Raw genomic sequence first — 18,738 nt, 5'->3', positions numbered from 1 at the left:
GTGGATCACATCGAGTGTTAATCATTGATTACAGGTCGTGCTCTCTCTTTGCATATAGAATGATGTCACTCTATATTTCTGTATATCTTTGTATGACTAAACGGTGCTTGGCTTAAATATATATATTACTTTTTTTTAAATAGCAATTTTTATACGAATGATCCAATATCAATCATAAGATCTCGAGATCAATTTGTTGTATTTTAAGGTTTTAGGTCTTTTTGTGCCTAAATGGACTGGCCATTGAAAAGTGAAAGTGTGGTGAAGAAGAGAGGGGATGACATGTGCATGGGAGATGGATCCTTTAATATCTGCGTTTTCTCGTGGGTGATTGGAGCTTAGTTTAGAGAGCCCTTGGTTCTTCGACTCCCACTATACTGTGTATACTGCTGTAGTGGTTTGGTCATGTTAAATAAAAAGTACATTCATGTAACATAATATCCAGTATTTTGAATAATGCAGCAGGTTAGAGGGTTCCTTTTTCAATTTACAGCATTAGTTCGGTAAAAATGTCGTTAATATCCACGCAAAATTGGCATTGTAACTGCAATGTCCCACGCCTAATCATTTTATCGAACCGAATCGAAAATAATCGATTCAAATCAGTGGCAATATCCAGAACTAATGTCAAGTGTATATTGCTCAAACAGTCACGTACCTCTCGGCCTCGTTGTGAGGGTTGGACTTCTCCTTCTCTGTTGATGGAGCTCTGGGAGACCAGGGGCGGAACGCGGAGGGCCTGTGTTTGAGCTGGATCTGTTTCAGGTCCTGGAACAACACGCGGCAAAATATTATTGCAGAGCGCTATCAATGGCGGACCGGACCAAGCGTCAGATCCACCGAACAAACAACAGGGAATCTACTGTCAACCTCCGCGACCCCTGACCCTAAGCACATCAGGTTTCACACTCGCAACGAAAGGGGACATGTAGCTAGCTGTACAGACCTTGTTTGCCGACTTGGATAGTGATTGTAACCAATCCGGTTGCTTCTCTTTGTCCGGTGATGGGAAGTGGACTTTGTCGATTTTAGACCTCTTAGCTGGTGGTACCGGGCTGGGAGTCTGCAGAGAGAAGAGACACTTACACTTAGTCTTCCATCGTACGAGCGCACCACCTCGGAGCTACAATAACCAGCTAGCCTCACACATCAATTAAGGCAAGGATCTACAAGGTTTTAGGTTTGCTGTCTCTATCCATGTTTAAATCCCATCGTGTAAATAAAACACTCCAATTTATTGATTTATTATTATTATAATTTTTCATATAATTAGTATTATTCAAATATTATTTTTTTATTTTTATTTGCATTATTATGTATTGATATATTAATTTTTCGGAAATATTTTAGTTTATTTGTCTGTAGTCAGTATTGTTCTAAAATTGGACTAATATTTTTCAAACCAAAAACAGCTTTGAGATAGATCTGAAGAAGTAACAAAGAGTATGGAGTAGCAAGAGAGAACAGAAAGAAACAGAGAGGCTGGTCCAGAACTACACATGTTTGGGTCCAGACTACGACCGGGGATACTTTGAGTACAAGTGTCTGTGTACTAATTGAGTTTTGCCTCAGAGCTGGCCGATGTTTATGTGCAAGTGTGTGTGTGTTTATGTGTATGTGTGTGTGTGTGTGTGTGTGTATGTGTGTGTGTGTGTGTGTGTGTGTGTGTGTGTATGTGTGTGTGTGTGTCTATGTGTGTGCGTAAGTCTATGCGTCTGCCTGTCCGTCTGTTTGTCTGCCTGCCTGTGCGTGTGTGTGAGTATGTGCGTGTGTGTGTGTGTGTGTGTGTGTGTGTGTGTGTCTCTGGGCTCTGGGGCCGGTCTGGCAGGCAGCCAACAGGGATGAATTGCTCCTCTGCAGGCAGAGAAGACGCCATCAGGTTGAGTCGATCAACTTCCTGTACCGCAGACGTAGTCAGAGAGGAGAGAGCGTTGGCGCTCACACATGACAGAGAACCAGAGGCAGAGGCGTTCTTGGAGGGGTTTGAACTTTGGCACATATTACATGAAGTTCTCATATTTAGGCTCGCCGGCTGCAGTAGGAAGTAGTGAGACCACCCTTTAAGCAGGATGTAGGAGCACCTCCCCTCCCGTCCTCCGCCCCCACGTTAGAGACACCAGACCGACTGCTGTGTAGCCGGGAGAGGCTCGGCACTCACGGCCCAGGGAAGTATAAATAGGAAACATGTCGTTCAGCGCCTTTCAGGGGAGATCGTATCGTTGACATCCGCTTTGAAATATTAGAGGGATTTTATTACAATTCATACATGACAACGTCATGAAGTCCGAGGTGGTAACCCTATCGCTTGGACTCACCCAACATATGTTTTTGAATGTCTGAGCGGATGTACACTAGTTGTCAATTTGGTGCTTGATTTCTGATGTATTTTATCCATTGTGATTTAAAATGATTCCATTCCGAACAGTGTCCAACATGCAGTGGAACATCAATTAATGTGCAAACATTTGGAAATAGGTATTTCATAGTTTGTGAGTGTGTATCTGTTACCATGGAGAAACAAGGGGATACAGCTAGACTACATGTTGGCTGGTGCCACTATCAGTGGAAATGGAGCCCAAAAAGCAGGTTTGGCCATGTTAGGAAAGCTCCTAACCACAAAGGTGTGTGTGTGTGTGTGTGGGTGTGTGTATGTGTGTGTGTGTGTGTGTGTGTGTGTGTGTGTGTATGTTTGCGTATGTGTGTGTGTGCCTGCTTGCACATGCATGCATGGGAGTATATGTATGTATGTGCATGAATGAATGCATATGTGCATATATGTGTGTGCATGTGTATGCATGCGTGTACTTACGTACGTGTGTGTGTGTGTGTGTATGTTTGTGTGTGTGTGTGTGTGCATGTGCATGTGTGTGTGTCAATGTGTGCATTTGTATGGGTGTGCATGTGTGTGTGCACACCAAAGCATTTGCATATGTGTGCATGCATGTGCGTGTGCGTGTGTGCGTGTGTGTTTGTGTGTGTGTGTGTGTGTGAGCCTGTGCGTCTGTGTGTGAGTGTGAGAGAACTCCTGGGAACCTGTGCAGAGGCTCAGTAAAGCCAAACCTCTCAGGTCTGTGCATGCAAAGCAGAGGATATGTTTACCTAGACGATGGAGGAGAAGGCCAGCACGGACCTGCCTGCTTCTCCCTTACTGACTGCCATGACATTTAGCCTACAGGAATGACAAATACTCCCTCCCTCAGCGTGTGAGACTCAATAGCAATGATTACTGTATACTCAGAGAGAGAGAGAGAGAGAGAGAGAAAACTGTGAATGGAAACACGTGTGCATGGCTGTGTGCCGTCTTGAAAGCCTAATCAGGGCTCAGTGTACACCTCTATGTGAAATTGAGTGGTAAACGGCGTGGAACACTGAGCGACGAGCTTTAGGTGAGAACGAATCATGGTGAGTGTAGACAGATGCTGTGTTTGAATGCTTATTTGCTTGTGTGAATATAAGGAGGATAGGGAAACGTTGGGAACCATTGCACTGTGCACACATTGTGTGTGTGAGAGCGTGTGCTTGTGTACATGTGCAGAGAAGGTGTCAGTCACGCCTTACACTACACAATGAGAACGACAGTCGAAAGAAAAAATGCAGTCAAAGGATATTACACACCCAGACACACTCACACACGCACGCACATGTGAAAACTGCCACACAAACCAAAGGATACTAAGGTGCTACAATTTCGCTCGCGAGGACATCCGTTTAAGTAATTAAGCTCCTGAAGAGGAACAAAGGAGCAATATGTCACCGACTTACAAATCATATCCACCGTACCTGTCCAACCAGTATCTGCCTGAACAGACACACACACACCCAGATGCTGCTCTATTGTTCTGAGGGGATTTCTTCAGATTTCTCTCAGGATCTAACTAGGTGCACCAATGTGCAGACATCTGGCCTGGGTTTCCCCAATTGACCTCCGACCCGCATGACACAATTCTTGTGGTTTTCAGAGAACTGCTGGCCTGTTTTTAATCTGAGTCATTACCGACACACTATTTGTTGTTTTCACCACAAAGGGATGCCTTCCTGTGTGTGCATGTATGTGTCATTGTGTGTGTGTGTGTGTGTGTGTGTTTGTATGTATGTGTGTGTGATTGTGTGTGTGTCTGTGTGTTTGTATGTGTGTGTGTGTGTGTGTGTGTGTGTGTGTGTGTGTGTGTATGTGTGTGTGTTTGTGTGTGTATGTGTGTGTGTTTGTCAGTGTGTGTGTGTGTGTGTGTGTGTGTGTGTGCGGTGCTATTTCCACCCGCACCAGGAAGGCTGGGAGCACTAGACATAATAGAGTCAGAATAACAGACACTCCCAGACACCACAAGGGACCTGCTGGCTAAATCTGACACGGATCTCACAGGAGACCAGAGAGGAACCACATGGACCTTTTACTCACCGCCACATCATAGACATAGCAGGGACACACAGTCATAATACACACATACACACACACACACACACACACACACACACACACACACACACAGACACACACACACACACGCACACACACACGCACACACACACACACAGACATACAGGACGCAAATTAATGAGGAAGCCACCCATCCCTCGCACACTCTTAGCTACACCAGGCGATGGTGAGAGAGAGACAGGAAGGCAGAGAGAGAGAGCAAGAGAGCGAGGCAAAGAGAGGGACAGGAAGAGATGGAGCGAGAGAGAGCAAGACAGGAAGAGAGAGAGAGAGAGAGAGAGAGAGAGAGAGAGAGAGAGAGGAGTAGTGAAAAAGGAGAAGAGAAAAAGGCAGGAAGATAAAGAGTCAGAGAGAGAAACAGAGGGAGGCAGAGAGAGAGAGAGCAAGAGAGATAGAGAGAGAGAGAGAGAGAGAGAGAGAGAGAGAGAGAGAGAGGAGAGAGCGAGAGACCCGGGGAGAGACAGAGAGGCAAACTGACTTCCTCCAAGGAGTGTTCTGTGGCCGGGGCCCCTGTGGGAACTGAGTGGTGAGTGGGAGGACCGGGGCGGGGCGGGGTGGGCTGGGCTGGGCTGGGGGGATCGGGCTCTAAGGGGGCGTTGTAAGGGCTGGGGGTGTTGCTGAAGGGCTGGGGGACCACAGAGGAAGCTCTGGTGGAATGTTACTCAAGGGCCAAGTACAGCGTCCTCTCTGCCGCTCCATTCAGCCGTTGCCCTTTTCAACTTGGCCATTGTATGATATTTCTTTGAGGGGCTGTAATGACAAACTAATTCAAAGCAAAAACCTGTAGGCTAAAGCAGGCCTAGTGTGTGCCCGGGCAGGCCCTGCTTTCTCTGTTAATTAGTCCCGTATAATAGCACGCCCGTAATGCATGGGATCTGCCCGTGTTGTCAGTGCAACGGTATGGCGAGCCCTTTCAGACTGTGTGTTATTACCGCCGATCACGCTTTGGCTGACCAGGCAAATCAGATTGAACCTGCCTTAAACAGCACTCGATTAAACGTAAGATATTTTTGGGGTGTGGTCACCAGCCACTTAGAGTGCTTCGTCTGAGAACTCTGAGAAGATCAAATTCAGGAGCGGCTTTTAAGTAGTGAGGGGTGAATAAGAGAACACAAGTGTAAATGAAAGTGGAATAGCTTCGCTGGGCAAGATGAAGAGGGATGGGCGTGGGGGTTCGGGGGGGACCAGGAGGAAGACCAGGAGGTGGACGAGGAAGCAGACAAGAAGGCGTTTTATTAGACAAGATGGAAATTTGCTGAAAGCGGGAGTAAGACAGGTTAAGAGGTATGCAAAGGAGCAGCATTTGACAGAGAGAAGGGGCCACTTTGACTAATAGCTCCTTGCTGACAGGTGTTTGCATTTTTCATGTCTCACACGCTATTGGCCGGATGGGCTAGAGACCTAAAGCAGCATCTGCGGTGGCGCTCCAAAATAACCAAAAAAGATACCCCAATGAAATGACCCCCGAAACCACGGCAGCACCCTCAGCCGGAAAGGTGGAAATAGTCTCATCCCGGGTGGAACTTCCTCCGGGCAGTATCCCCCCCCCCACCGCATGATAGGGGTGGCATTAAGGGAAGCGCTCGGCAACAAGACACAACCGTTTCGTATTTCGGCTTCCTTCCCTCTCCTAAACCCCTCGGCGTAATCCTCAGATCGCCGTGCGCTTAGCGGGCCCCTGCTCTCCCCCGGTCCCCACTCAAGGGCAAACATACTGTCCTCCTGTTCCACACTGGACACTGCTTCCCGACCGCCTGGGGGGAGAGCTGGGCTAGGACGGAGGGGCAGGGACGAGCAGTGCTGGCCCTCAGAACTTCTAAATGCGTGGTCCGGCCTGGATGTCTTTTTTTGGACTTGCCCGCAGGTCCTCATGTAGCCCTCAATACTCACGACACACACACACACATGGACGCACACCCACACACACCGACGCACACCCACCCACACCCACACACATACACAGATCTGCGCTATATATTACAGAAAGGGCCGCTTTATATGTATATAAAGCAGCTCGGAACAACGGTGTGGCAACGGTTGATAGGTCTCTGCTGAAAATAACCCCTGAAAGCCTTGTTTGTAGTCCCTGAAGATGGGAGCTCCGGCCTCCTCAATATCATAGCTAATAAGTCCAATGAGCTTGGTCTCCAGTGGATACAGGTCACTGTTGTTGCTGTTGGCCCATGAGTCAGGGGGCATTATTTGTGGAGCGGAGCTAAACTGAGCAGTGACAGCATTAGACATACTGTGCAAAGCGCCGCAGGGCTTTGGTATAAGAACAGCATTACAGTAAAGCTGATTAGATTGTCCTAATTATCTGTGGGATGGAGACTTGACGAGGTCTGAGCTGAATGCTCCCACAAACGGAGGGAGTGTCCTGTTTCCAGTGACTGGCTAATGTCACGGCCGGCCTGAGCAGGGCCACAGCGACACAACACGCCGCACACCGTGGATCCAATGTTAGACGTTACCGTGGAAACTTTGCTGCAAAACAATGATATGGGAGTGCATGTGATTGGCCCGAAATTAATTTAATTATATTCTATAAATGTAACCGTCCTAAATCTTTATTATTCTATCGTTTCTCTTAATTAAATTCCTGTATGTTGTACTCTCGCTGGTCCACTGTATTCCTACGATATCGTCACTAGACTCCGTTTCACTTGTCACGTTACAAACGTCTCATGACAAGAACAATAACTTCCGCCGCTCCCGTGTAAACAGTGACCTGCAATCCTGTGTATGTGCGTCTGAAGGTATGTGTGTAGGTACACACGCGGCGCGGCTACACGGACCCCTCTGTATGCATGAGTGGAGCGAACCTATACGGGGCACGGCCCTTTCAACACCCCTCAAGTGAGCTGTGGAGAGACCTGGCGTGGACCTAATGACTCCAAACACAGGCCACATTCAGGCTGCTTCCTACTAGAGCACATACCAGGAGGTCTCCGCCTCACGCCAAGGGGTCAACTGCATGTAAACGCGCGCGCACACCACACACAACCTCACATGTACACGCACAAGCCAACACACACGGCGCGCACACACAGACGCACACACACAAACACACTCACCGACGTAACACAGAGCCACTTCAAATTTTTTCCTCGAGGAAACGTCAGATGTGAACATTTATGACTTTGATCGATTCCATGAGCGTATAGAGTGAATCGATCATGAATAACCTCTGTCTACAGACACAACATACATCTACCATTCTGACAACAACACAAAGCTATGGTTACAAGAGAGGGGGAAATTGCTGCGAATGTGTGTGTGCATGCGCCTTTGTGTGTGTGTGTGGGGCGGGGGTATAGGAGCCGATAGAACATTTGTTATCATTTGTGTTTTTCTGGACCGCTTATTGTTTGACGGTAATTTCCGTTCTCTCACTAAGCAAGGACATCCTCCCCAATGCTGGAAGGGTTTATGAGTGATTCCATCAGAGTGGGTCCCCCTTAAAACACCCAACCCCCCCTCGCCCCCATCTAAGATGACAAGGAGCAGATACCACCGCTGCAGATTACTTGCTATTAGCGTGGGCATGTTTGGCATAGACGTGAGTCACACAGTTGTCTTTGGATATGAAAAACGTGCACGGCATCCGTGCACGTCCGTTCAGTGTATTTTTAGACGGCAACATAGTTGGGCCAATTTCACTGGATGCTTGTCTGAGCCGCCATTGCCATGTTGATGGAACGGGACAAGTAAACAGAACACAACACTCGGAGGAGGACGGCTATATGTAGACGCTACAGTAGACTCTGGACAGCCACCAATAAGGGCAGACTTTGCACTGGAGAGAGAGAGAGAGAGAGAGAGAGAGAGAGAGAGAGAGAGAGAGAGAGAGAAGCGAGCACAAGAGCGAGACACAGAGAAGCATGATCTCTCTCTCTCTCTCCCTTCCCCCATCTATGTCTGCCTGTCTGTTGGTCTTTCTCTCTCTCTCTTTCTCTCTCTCTCTCTCTCTCTCTTTCCCTCTCACTCTCTCTCTCTCTCACACACACACACAGGCACACACAAACACGCACACACACACAGGCATGCACGAACACACACTAATACATAACGCATAGGTACACAAGAATACATACAGACACAGAGTCCTACACACACACACACAAAATGTCTTTATGCTTCTATTCACATTTAGCACACGTACAATGTCGGAGCAGCTGCAGCCAAACCAGGAGGCTGGAGGGGTTGAGGGCTAATGAGAGAGAGAGGGAGAGAGAGAGAGACAGAGAGACGGAGAGAGAGAGAGACAGAGAGAGAGAGGGAGAGAGAGGGAGAGAGAGAGAGACAGAGAGAGAGGGAGAGAGAGAGAGAGGGAGAGAGAGAGAGACGGAGAGACGGAGAGAGAGAGAGACAGAGAGAGAGAGGGAGAGAGAGAGACAGAGAGAGAGACAGAGAGAGACGGAGAGAGAGAGAGACAGAGAGAGAGAGGGAGAGAGAGAGACAGAGAGAGAGACAGAGAGAGAGGGAGAGAGAGAGAGAGGAAGAGAGAGAGAGACAGAGAGAGTGGATGAATTAAAGAAAAAGTAAGAAAGAAAGAAAATAGAGGGAGAGAGAGCGGGACTACCTTGTCCTTTCTAGAACACATTATTTGATGTTTATGAAGGGTGAACTGATTTAATCCGCAGTGGCAACCCTTAGTCAAATTGTAAATCAGGAAATACACATCGATCTTGATTTGTGGGAGGAAATTTGATTTGCAAGGCTATGCTGCTTGGTTGAGTTTAAAAACCTATTCACTGTAACTTGTAATATATAGTGTTACTGATATATAAAATGTTATAGATATTTATAGTGGGGATAAATTACTCGTCCAATAAATTAAACATAATGTGAAAAACCATGAGTCATTTTTTTGTAATGAATTGCATACTGTACATTATAATTACGACTGCTTTTGGAGTAAAGTATGATCACCATATAGCCATCTTAACAGTCATAAAACTATGATGGCAATGTAGTGAAGTGCATTAACGGTCACCACTTTATTAATGGATGGATGGATGGGGGATTTTAAGAGGCAAATTACTTTAAAATGCCTGTACTCGATCTGATAAAGTATTTATTTTTATGTATTTATGCCATATGTTTTTTACCCCTTAGGAGAGTAGTATGACTTCTTTATTCCAATTTTGAATATAATTTGACTGATTAATGATGCTTTCGCAGAGCTACAGCCGCCTGCTAGATAATTTCATTGCTATCTTTGCACTGTAAGCTGAATTTCATGGTTTCTGGTTGGATTTTGTGCTGGTGATGAGTCTTTTCTTCATTGAACGTGTCTCTGCTCTAGATTGCTGTTGATTGTGCTGCACAGCTACGCTCATGCACCGAGTCCATGTGATGAATGGTCACATGCGGTCCACAAATATCCCATTGAAAGAAAAAAAAGTAAGAAGAGAAAGAACTAGTTGGAAAGAATTATCAGATGAAACTAATAAAACGAAATATTATGACAGATATTTTTTCGTCTTTGACATTTTCTTTTACCTCCATTTTGTTAAATATGTCCGTGCCTCGTTTTCTTTTCCTTTTTACACAACATAATAACATTCCTCTTCTTCTTAACAACATAGTCTCACAAATCCAGACGGGGAGTGCTCATTCATCATTGATAAGCAAAACAGTGCCAGGAGCCAGGGAGAGGTTGGCTCGGCTCGACTTAACTACCAGTCGTTAGCAAACTACACTCCCATCTGCTGCAGCCAGACACTAAGTCCAACTGGGGCTGACCGCTCAAGTTTTCATCCCACAGATTAATACTAATGCCGTGGCAAAGAAGACGGAAAGACGATTAAAATGTCACTGGATAACTTCTCCACAACCCAAACAGTACTGGGTGGGAGGTACGCAGACCATTATAGCTGCCTCCGTGCCTGGTACCAGCCGTGGCGCTCCACCTTCGTGGGCCAGATTTAGTGTGTGCTCGGGTTTAGGGGATAAGAGTGACGGTGGAGTGCAGGGCCTTACTGCTAGACCGCTAGTGGTAAGACAATAAGGCAGGCCAGAGGCTAGAGGCTAAGGTCTCATGGTTCTTTGGTGTCTGAGAGATTAACAGAGCAGGCAGATGGAGGGAGATTCTCTGAGGCCAAGCTGAGTCCATGTTGCAGACTGAGGATCAAAATGGTACAACTCTGTTTTACTACTACTGGGGTCATAAACTGAAAAAAACCTGAACTGTGGGTTTCGCCACTGAAGAAAAACATCCAGTGATTCTGGATGGCACCATTTCTCCTTGAGAGTATCACATTCCTTAGCCTCCTCAAATATATTCTCGGCTAATATTTCCCACAATCCTTTTTGTCTGTCAGGAGGATGTCTGATACCAACTGTTTATATCTGGCCATCATCTGGCTGTCTTTACCTAATAGATCCAACTGAGGAGCATAAATTACTTTAACACAGGAGTAAACCACCCATGTGGCCATTATTGTTTTAGTTTATGGCCATTATTTGTAGTCAAAAACAGGAGGATAAACAACACTGAGTGAGGCTTTTAATATAATTATATCTTCATATGATATAATATTATATGCTTTGGTGATGGGATATGGATGACCTAACACGTTGAAGTCAATTGGGAGAAGGTCACATAGCCCGTAAAATGTGTGGCATTTTAAAATGGAAAACGAAGCGACTGGTCAACTTACTGGTCAGCTCACTGGTAAGACGAGCCTCTTGCCCACATGCTGTGGAGGAGGAACAGGAGGGGGGATGAGGAAGAGGACGAGGAGGGCAAAGATGGAAATGGGCTGAATGTGTGAGTGGGAGAGGTGAAGAGGTATGTAAGGGGACAACGACAGAGAGAGGGGGGATCTGGGGTAGGGCGGCCATCTTGGGGCCATAAACACAGTGTGTGTGTGTGAGTGGCTGAGGTGAAGTTAGGGTCACGTCTTACTCAGGATCCCTTGTGTCGTCATTGCACAGACATAGAGCTTGTCCTGGGAACCGGTGAGAAGGTCATTGGCTGAACCAGCGGGTAGTAAATCCTTTCCAAATTTATAGACACCCTTCTGTCCGTCCGTTGTGCTAAAAGTGCTCCTTTCCTATAGGTCTAAAAACAATCTCCCTCCCTTGTTCTAATTGCCATTCAAACCAATAAACACAATGCGTTTTTTGGGGACTGCTGATTTGAAGTAATTAAATGGTGCGGTAGACATTGGAGAAGCCCATAATGGCTGCGGCTCTGGGTTTTTCCTTGTGTTTGTGTAGCTTTAAGCAATTTCGGGTGATAAACTGGCTGGTTTTTGCAAAAGGTTTGTGAACTGCTGTATTGTGGCTGTTTCCCATTTGGGTTGTGGCTGTTTCCCCTTGGGTCTGGACCGAACAAGAGCAGGGCTATTTCGCAAAGAGTGCTAATGGGACCATTCAGAATGGGAGGAAACATTAAGAATGAGAGAGCCGTTCCTGGGTGCAAAAGCAGCCTGGGCATGAATCTGAATGGCATAACAGAAACAGACAGGTGAAAACAACACAGAAACACACAAAGAAAGCGAGTGGGTCTTTTAAGAGCGCTAGAGGGCATCTTTCCAAAAAAAATGAGGATTTATGCACGGACATCCCATCCCACCCCTTCAGGAGCCTTCAATAGACGAGGGCCCCACAACGCCTTCATGTTTATACAGTAAAATTCGACGGAGATCAAATAGCAACTCCACTTGTTTCCACTTGTTCAGGAATGGAAACGTAGGTTGAAACACCCACAACATCCGTTTCCACAGGTCACACTTTCCATCCTTAAAAGTCGCCTTCTGCCTGCGTTCAAAACAGATCTGCCTATACACTGGAATAATTGGGGTGGGGGTCCAAGTCTGGCAAGGCTGAATAAAAGGTTCTGAAATGGTGGAACGAGGGCCGGGGCGGGCGGACCACAGCACCTCGTGGATTTACTGTGATTTGCCGTCTGTTTCGTGTCCCTGAAAAATTCTTGAACATTTCTTTTTTTTTTTTTCCTCGATGATTTTATTGCACTCCTCTGACTCTACAGCCCCGTGTTTTGCTCCATAGCAACCACATAACACTGAGCCCGACTAAGCCCTGACTCAACAAACAGAGCCTCACAAAATACCCTGTTCAGTGCCAGGGTTTTCCCTTCAGCCCCCTTCTCTCCAAGCCCGGGGCCCGGCACCAGCACCCTAGACCCAGCACCCTAGACCCAGCACCCTAGACCCTGCACCCTAGACCCAGCACCCTAGACCCAGCACCCTAGACCCAGCACCCTAGACCCTGCACCCTAGATCCAGCACCCTAGACCCAGCACCCTAGACCCTGCACCCTAGACCCAGCACCCTAGACCCAGCACCCTAGACCCTGCACCCTAGACCCAGCACCCTAGACCTGCACCCTTGACCCATCACCCTAGACCCAGCACCCTAGACCCAGCACCCTAGACCCAGCACCCTAGACCCTGCACCCTAGACCCTGCACCCTAGACCTGCACTCTAACCCCAACACCCTAGACCCTGCACCCTAGACCCTGCACCCTAGACCTGCACCCTAGACCCTGCACCCTAGACCCAGCACCCTAGACGCAGCACCCTAGACCCTGCACCCTAGACCTGCACCCTAGACCTGCACCCTAGACCTGCACCCTAGACCTGAACCCTAGACCAGCACCCTAGACCCTGCACCCTAGACCTGCACCCTAGACCCAGCACCCTAGACCCAGCACCCTAGACCCTGCACCCTAGACCCAGCACCCTAGACCCTGCACCCTAGACCCTGCACCCTAGACCTGCACCCTAGACCCTGCACCCTACACCTGCACCCTAGACCCAGCACCCTAAGCCCAGCACTCTACTCCCAGCTCAGGCCCTTGCACCGTGCCCCAACGCCCCAGCAACAGACCCCGGCCCCATGGACCCTGGCCCGCGGTGGCTCATAAAAACAGGGCCAATGTGACCGTGAGGACCAATGAATGAATGATTGAATAGCTGCCATATTCGCTGGGTAAAAGCCAAGCAACAGCCATAATTGGCTTGGTGTGCACCAGGACGTACAAGAGAGAAGGGCACTCACATTGTAGCACGAAGCCTCAGGTGCTTGGATAAGGCCAGTACGCAGGACGTTCCCTGACACACACACAGACACACACACACACACACAAAATACACACACCACCACCATCAAGACGGATAGGCCAGTGTAGGGTGGCAAGCAGCTGGCTGCGATCGGTAACCCTAGGGGGACCCTAGGGTTACCGATCAAGTAAGAGAGTAACAGCATGTTACATAAAGGTCTCTCTCTCTCTCTCTCTCTCTCTGTCTTACCCCCTTAGAGGTAGATAGACACACAGGTAGTAAGACAGACCTACACGGACGGGGGGGGGGGGGGGTAAGGAGGGCTGCAGTCCCAGTGCTGAGGACTGGCTGTGTGTAACTATGTCATCTCAGCAGGCTTTCACAGCCAGACCCGCCGGGTCCAGCGCTGACCACATAGAGCCGCCCAGAGTTACACAACCACACTGGAGTCGGCTACAAGTGACAACTGTGTGTGTCTGTGTGTGTGTCTGTGTGGTGTGTGTGTGTGTGTGTGTGTGTGTGTGTGTGTGTGTGTGTGTTTTGAATAGGATCTATTCAATATCAAGACTTATGAGATTACACAGTTGCGAGAATTCTTTTTGGAAGCTTGTTTTCTTTCGTTTCTGCATTCCAGCGTTTCAATTCCCCAAATCCCCTCTTTGGAAGTCATATTACAAAAATGCACGGCCTTCAGGAGGACGAGGGAAGGAGAAAGTGAGTCGGGAGAGAGATCAGAAACACTCCCCACCTCCCACCACCTGTCCTTGAATCATACTCATCACTTCACAAACCCGCGCAGGATTTGGTTTGCCGCTCTGTGATTGGTGAACTGGCAACCCTTCTTGTCTTGACTAGACACGGCCATCCCTGAGGAAAGCAGGACTTGTCTGCTAAACTGTAACCTAAGCCAACAGTGTGCCAGTATAACGTTTCAGCTGCTGGTGAGGCAGCTGTAGGCGCTGGACGGTGTCGCCGTTGCATGTGTGCATGGAGGCTTGCATTCTTACACACAAGCTTTACCCTGGCAGTAAAAAAAAAATGTGACTTAAAAAATCATACAAAACATTATGTTTTATTGGCTGGATATGAGGTCATTGCAAAAGGGCATGGTCGGCTGCCAGCTCTACTCCCTCCCTCCCTCCCTCCCTCTCTTTCTCTCTTGACCACCCCCCCCCACCCTGTCTCTCTGAGAGCAGAGGAGTAAGTGCCACAGGGAGGGGAGGCCCATGCACAGGAACTCAATAATAACTTTCAGCAGTCTAGCCAGGAGGCTGGAAGCCCAGACTGTGGCTGTTCCCTCCTGTCTCCCTCCCTCCCTCCCCTTTCACGGCTCTGCGGCTCCTCCCCTCTGCCCTTCCCCAATTCACCCCCCTCCCTCCCTCCCTCCCTCCCTGGCCTCCCGCGCGTCGTCCTCCCGTGTCTGCTCCACAGGACTGATGCATTCTGCAGACAGTCCAGTGCTCTTAAAGAGACACAGGCCCCCCTTGCATTTTTCTCCCGTGAATCACTGCAGTGGATGGAGCCGCAAACTGCAAGCAGATGTCCTCGTTCTTCAGCCTCTACTCACACGGGGACCTGCGCCTTTTTTCTTTTACACTTTATTCCTCCCGTCCACTCCCGTCGCACTTCAAGCTCCGGAGACTTGGATGGGACGCACAAAACAACCAGAGGGCTCTAAACAGAGTGGAGCTCTCTCTCTCTCTCTCTCTCTCTCTCTCCGTCTCCCTCTCTCTCTCTCCCTCTCTCTCTCTCTCTCTCTCCGTCTCTCTCTCTCTCTCTCTCTCTCTCTCTCTCTCCATCTCTCTCTCTCTCTCTCTCTCTCTCTCTCGCTCTCTCTCTCTCTCTCTCTGCGGCAGCGTCAGGAAGCCTTTGGTGCTCTCTTTAAAAAGCCTGAGAGGGGCCTGTCAAGTGCAATCAGTGGTCTTGGCCATGAAAATATACTTGATGCCATTATCATGATAATTCTGGGGGACATTCCAGTGAACCCAGTTATAATACAGACCTTGGAGCACAACTGCCACCACATTGGGGACTGTGTTTTTTTCTTCACACATTTTCATAATCCAGTAAAGATTGCACTTCTGGTGTTTCAGATGGATGTTTTTGTGGGTAAAAGAAACTTGCAGCTTCACACCGTGAGAGAGAGTGTGTGTGTGTGTGTTTGGCGTATGCTACATGAGTGATCTACTGTATACAGCTCCAGCTATACAGGGGCCTATAGTTGTTTGATAGTATCAGTCCCTTCAGCTGAACTAGGTGGTGTGTGTGCCCTCTCTGTCTTACCGTACTCAGGATTCCTTAACCACAAGTTCATGAGTGCTCTTCAGGGTGTACACACATTATTCACTCACACACACACACACACACACACACACACACACACACACACACACACACACACACACACACACACACACACACACACATACAGAAAGCACAGACTCCTTTCACCTGAACATTGAACACCCCCCACTCCAACCTTGTGCATTTCCCCACACACTGCCTGGCTTAAACAAGGTATCTCTTTGTCTCTGCCCTGCCCTGATCCTTTGTTTGTTTTAGTTTAAATGTGTTGGGGGCAAGACACTCAATGGAGCAAATGAACTTATCATTATGATTATTATTATGAGAGGTGCGTGACTGAGTGCAGCTATGTCAAGCTTTATACCACAGCGGGGAAATTATTAAAAATTTAATAGGCTTGAATGACACAGAGACCTACAAGGGCGTGCCTGCCAAACACGCTCCCATTCTTCAGCTGTCAGCACTTTTCTTCTCTGGATAATACAAACTGTGAGAGAGAAGGCGAGAGTCTGGAAATACAATCCAAGACCAAGACCAGAGAAGGAGGTCAACCTGATTCAAATTCATATACCATACATGAAAACTTTATCGTTTTTCTTCTCATTTTCCAGAATGGGGGCGTATATGAAATTGAATTATACAAACAGATGGACAAGCGGGACGCTTCTTCAACGCAGTGGGAGTTTACTCTGAAAAAAAGAAAAAGATAGGAAGAATAAAGGAAATACTAAACCGCTTTAAACCGACCCGCGGCACCCCTTCCTAACGTGTGAATGTTTTTGAAGCGTCTTAAGGGTTAACATATCCGAGCCGCAGTGTTACAAAAGATGGAGGCTCAATGGGAGCTATCGGTGCCAGAGTCAGCAACGCAGGGCCCCGTCTCCCATAGCATTCCCTCTCCTGCTCTGGAAAACCAATAATCTGGGAATCCAGCCTCAAATGGACCAGAACATTCCAATTTGTGGGGCTCTTAAATGTGGGGATGGGACATCCAGGAGCCCTCGATGGCGTATCCTTATCCCGGTGAAAAAAGAGAAGATATATCCGCAATCCGGAAAGACCCTATAACCACCCGCCCCCCCCCCCCCCCCAAAGCAAGAGCCCTGTTAGTTCACTTATGCTAGGTGGGTGAGCAAAACCGAGCCAGTGTGGTGCAGTCGAATGAAAACAACCGTGCTCTTATAAAACAACCCACCGGATCCTGGTTGGTGTGCAGAGGGAGCGCTGAGGGAGTGACGCATACCCAAACAACACGATTCCAACCATTGAATCATCTCGTCTGCAGAGCCACGTAATCCTGCACCATCTGGGAGACTCAGGTCTGGTGTTCTCCCTGGCATAAATGGCAACAGCACTTTACCAGATAGAGAGATGGAGTGAGGTAGAGATAGAGAGGGAGTGGGAGAGAGAGAGCCAACACATTGTGATGCAATCAAAGGTATGGAGCCACACAGGGCATATTTGGAATGACAACTTCAGTCGCATTGGATGCTTTAGCTCAGCTCGCCGTTCCTTTGGCCTCGAACTCTGGATCAACTGTCACCTCCCCTCACCTTTCAGGGCAGATTGAATGGAGGAAGAAGGCAATGAACTTCTGACCTGTCATTCAGACTGTGGGGGGAAAGCTTTGCAGCTTAGGGGCAACTGGAGTCCACCATTTACTATGTCTCTCTTCCCCTCGGTGTCTCACCCTGCCATCCCATAAACCCCACTAAAAAACCTCCTGCTCCACTTTTTTATGGCTGCCAGATGGTTGGGGAGACCTTCTTGCCTCTGGACTTGCCTCTCCTGTCTAGTAAAACCAGTTGACCTCGGCAACATAAAAACTGGCATTTATGAAAAGGCTTGGAACAAAACACACAAACATCCTGCCACCGAAACAATCAACGGCATCTCATTTACCGAAGAGCCCTTTTACAAGATGAGAGAGAGAGAGAGGGGGAGAGGATAAACAAGAGAGAATGGGGGGAAAAGGAGGAAGAGCGGCTGAGCGAGCGAGCGAGACAGTCTGAGACGGACACAGAGAACACTGTGTAATGGATATGTAAGCCAGCAATGCAATATTGCAGTCCAGATGTAGCGACTACACCCAGGTACATATTTTCTTTTATGTGAGGAGGTTTTTATTTGCGTGCCTTGGGTGTGAGCACAGCACTTTGGCAGTCGCTAAACTCTAAACTCCATGAGAAACGGAGTAACAAAACAAACAGAGCCCTGTCTGCATTCAGGTTAACACTGAACCGCACAAGTCTGGCTTGTGGTGTCCAACATTCTGTTTCAGGACTGACTTCACCTAACACCAAGCCCCGTCACTCCAGCCCCGCTACACCTCTGCTAGTGGAGCTGGATTCTCAAAACCCGTTGCAGGCCTCCAACTCTCTTTAAGTCGATCATTTAGCAGCCTCTCGGTCGATAGGTGCCTCAAAGTGCTCAATAAAGGCCCGTCTGAGGCGTGGTTCTCCTCTGACGGACATCTGCAAATTGCCCCTGCTCCCCCATGTGATCCTCCAGGTCTTTCTTCTTTTTTTTCCTTGCCCAACTTTGGTGCTGTCTGAGAGGGGTTAAAAGGGCGCTCATAACCTCTTCATAAGAAAGCAACGCCAATCAATGGCTTTCCTTTTATGGCAAATCAATTGAAGTGATTATTGGCTCTTCCAATAACAACTGTCTCTGCCCGCCCTCCTCCACCAACCCCTCGCTTCACCTCCAGTTCCCCCTCCCTTCTGCCATCCTTTATTTGTCCTACCGGTTGGACACTTACATTGATGTCCTGCAATTCAACCTGACCTCCAGGCAACCCCGGGCATGGCTGCCTAAGCCGTTAGAGTATCTGTGACTCTGGGTTATTAGTGTGGTAAAAGTTTTACTGTCCCTCTCCAGCCTCTCTGGCCGGCTGCTGTTTAACACCTCTGAACCGGCAGAAGAAGACAAGCAGCCGGAAGGTCTCCTTCACAGATTGGATGG

At 48.2% G+C, this 18,738-nt stretch overlaps 1 protein-coding gene across 1 annotated transcript in view; it reads right to left on the bottom strand.

The window, feature by feature from the left end:
• skib (v-ski avian sarcoma viral oncogene homolog b) overlaps nucleotides 1–18,738 on the bottom strand; it is a 36,976-nt gene that overhangs the window by 4,484 nt on the left and 13,754 nt on the right. The window contains exons 2-3 of the mRNA XM_079747239.1: nucleotides 947–1,063; nucleotides 659–768 (exon numbers count right to left, since the gene is read on the bottom strand). Coding sequence (XP_079603365.1) covers nucleotides 659–768; nucleotides 947–1,063 — 227 coding nt within the window. The remainder of the gene's footprint in view (nucleotides 1–658; nucleotides 769–946; nucleotides 1,064–18,738) is intronic.

This window comes from Pollachius pollachius, assembly GCF_949987615.1.
Source record: "Pollachius pollachius genome assembly, chromosome: 12".
NCBI classification, from domain to species: Eukaryota; Metazoa; Chordata; class Actinopteri; order Gadiformes; family Gadidae; genus Pollachius; species Pollachius pollachius.
Note: the sequence above shows the minus strand (reverse complement) of the source record. Positions and strands in the feature narration are given on the sequence as shown.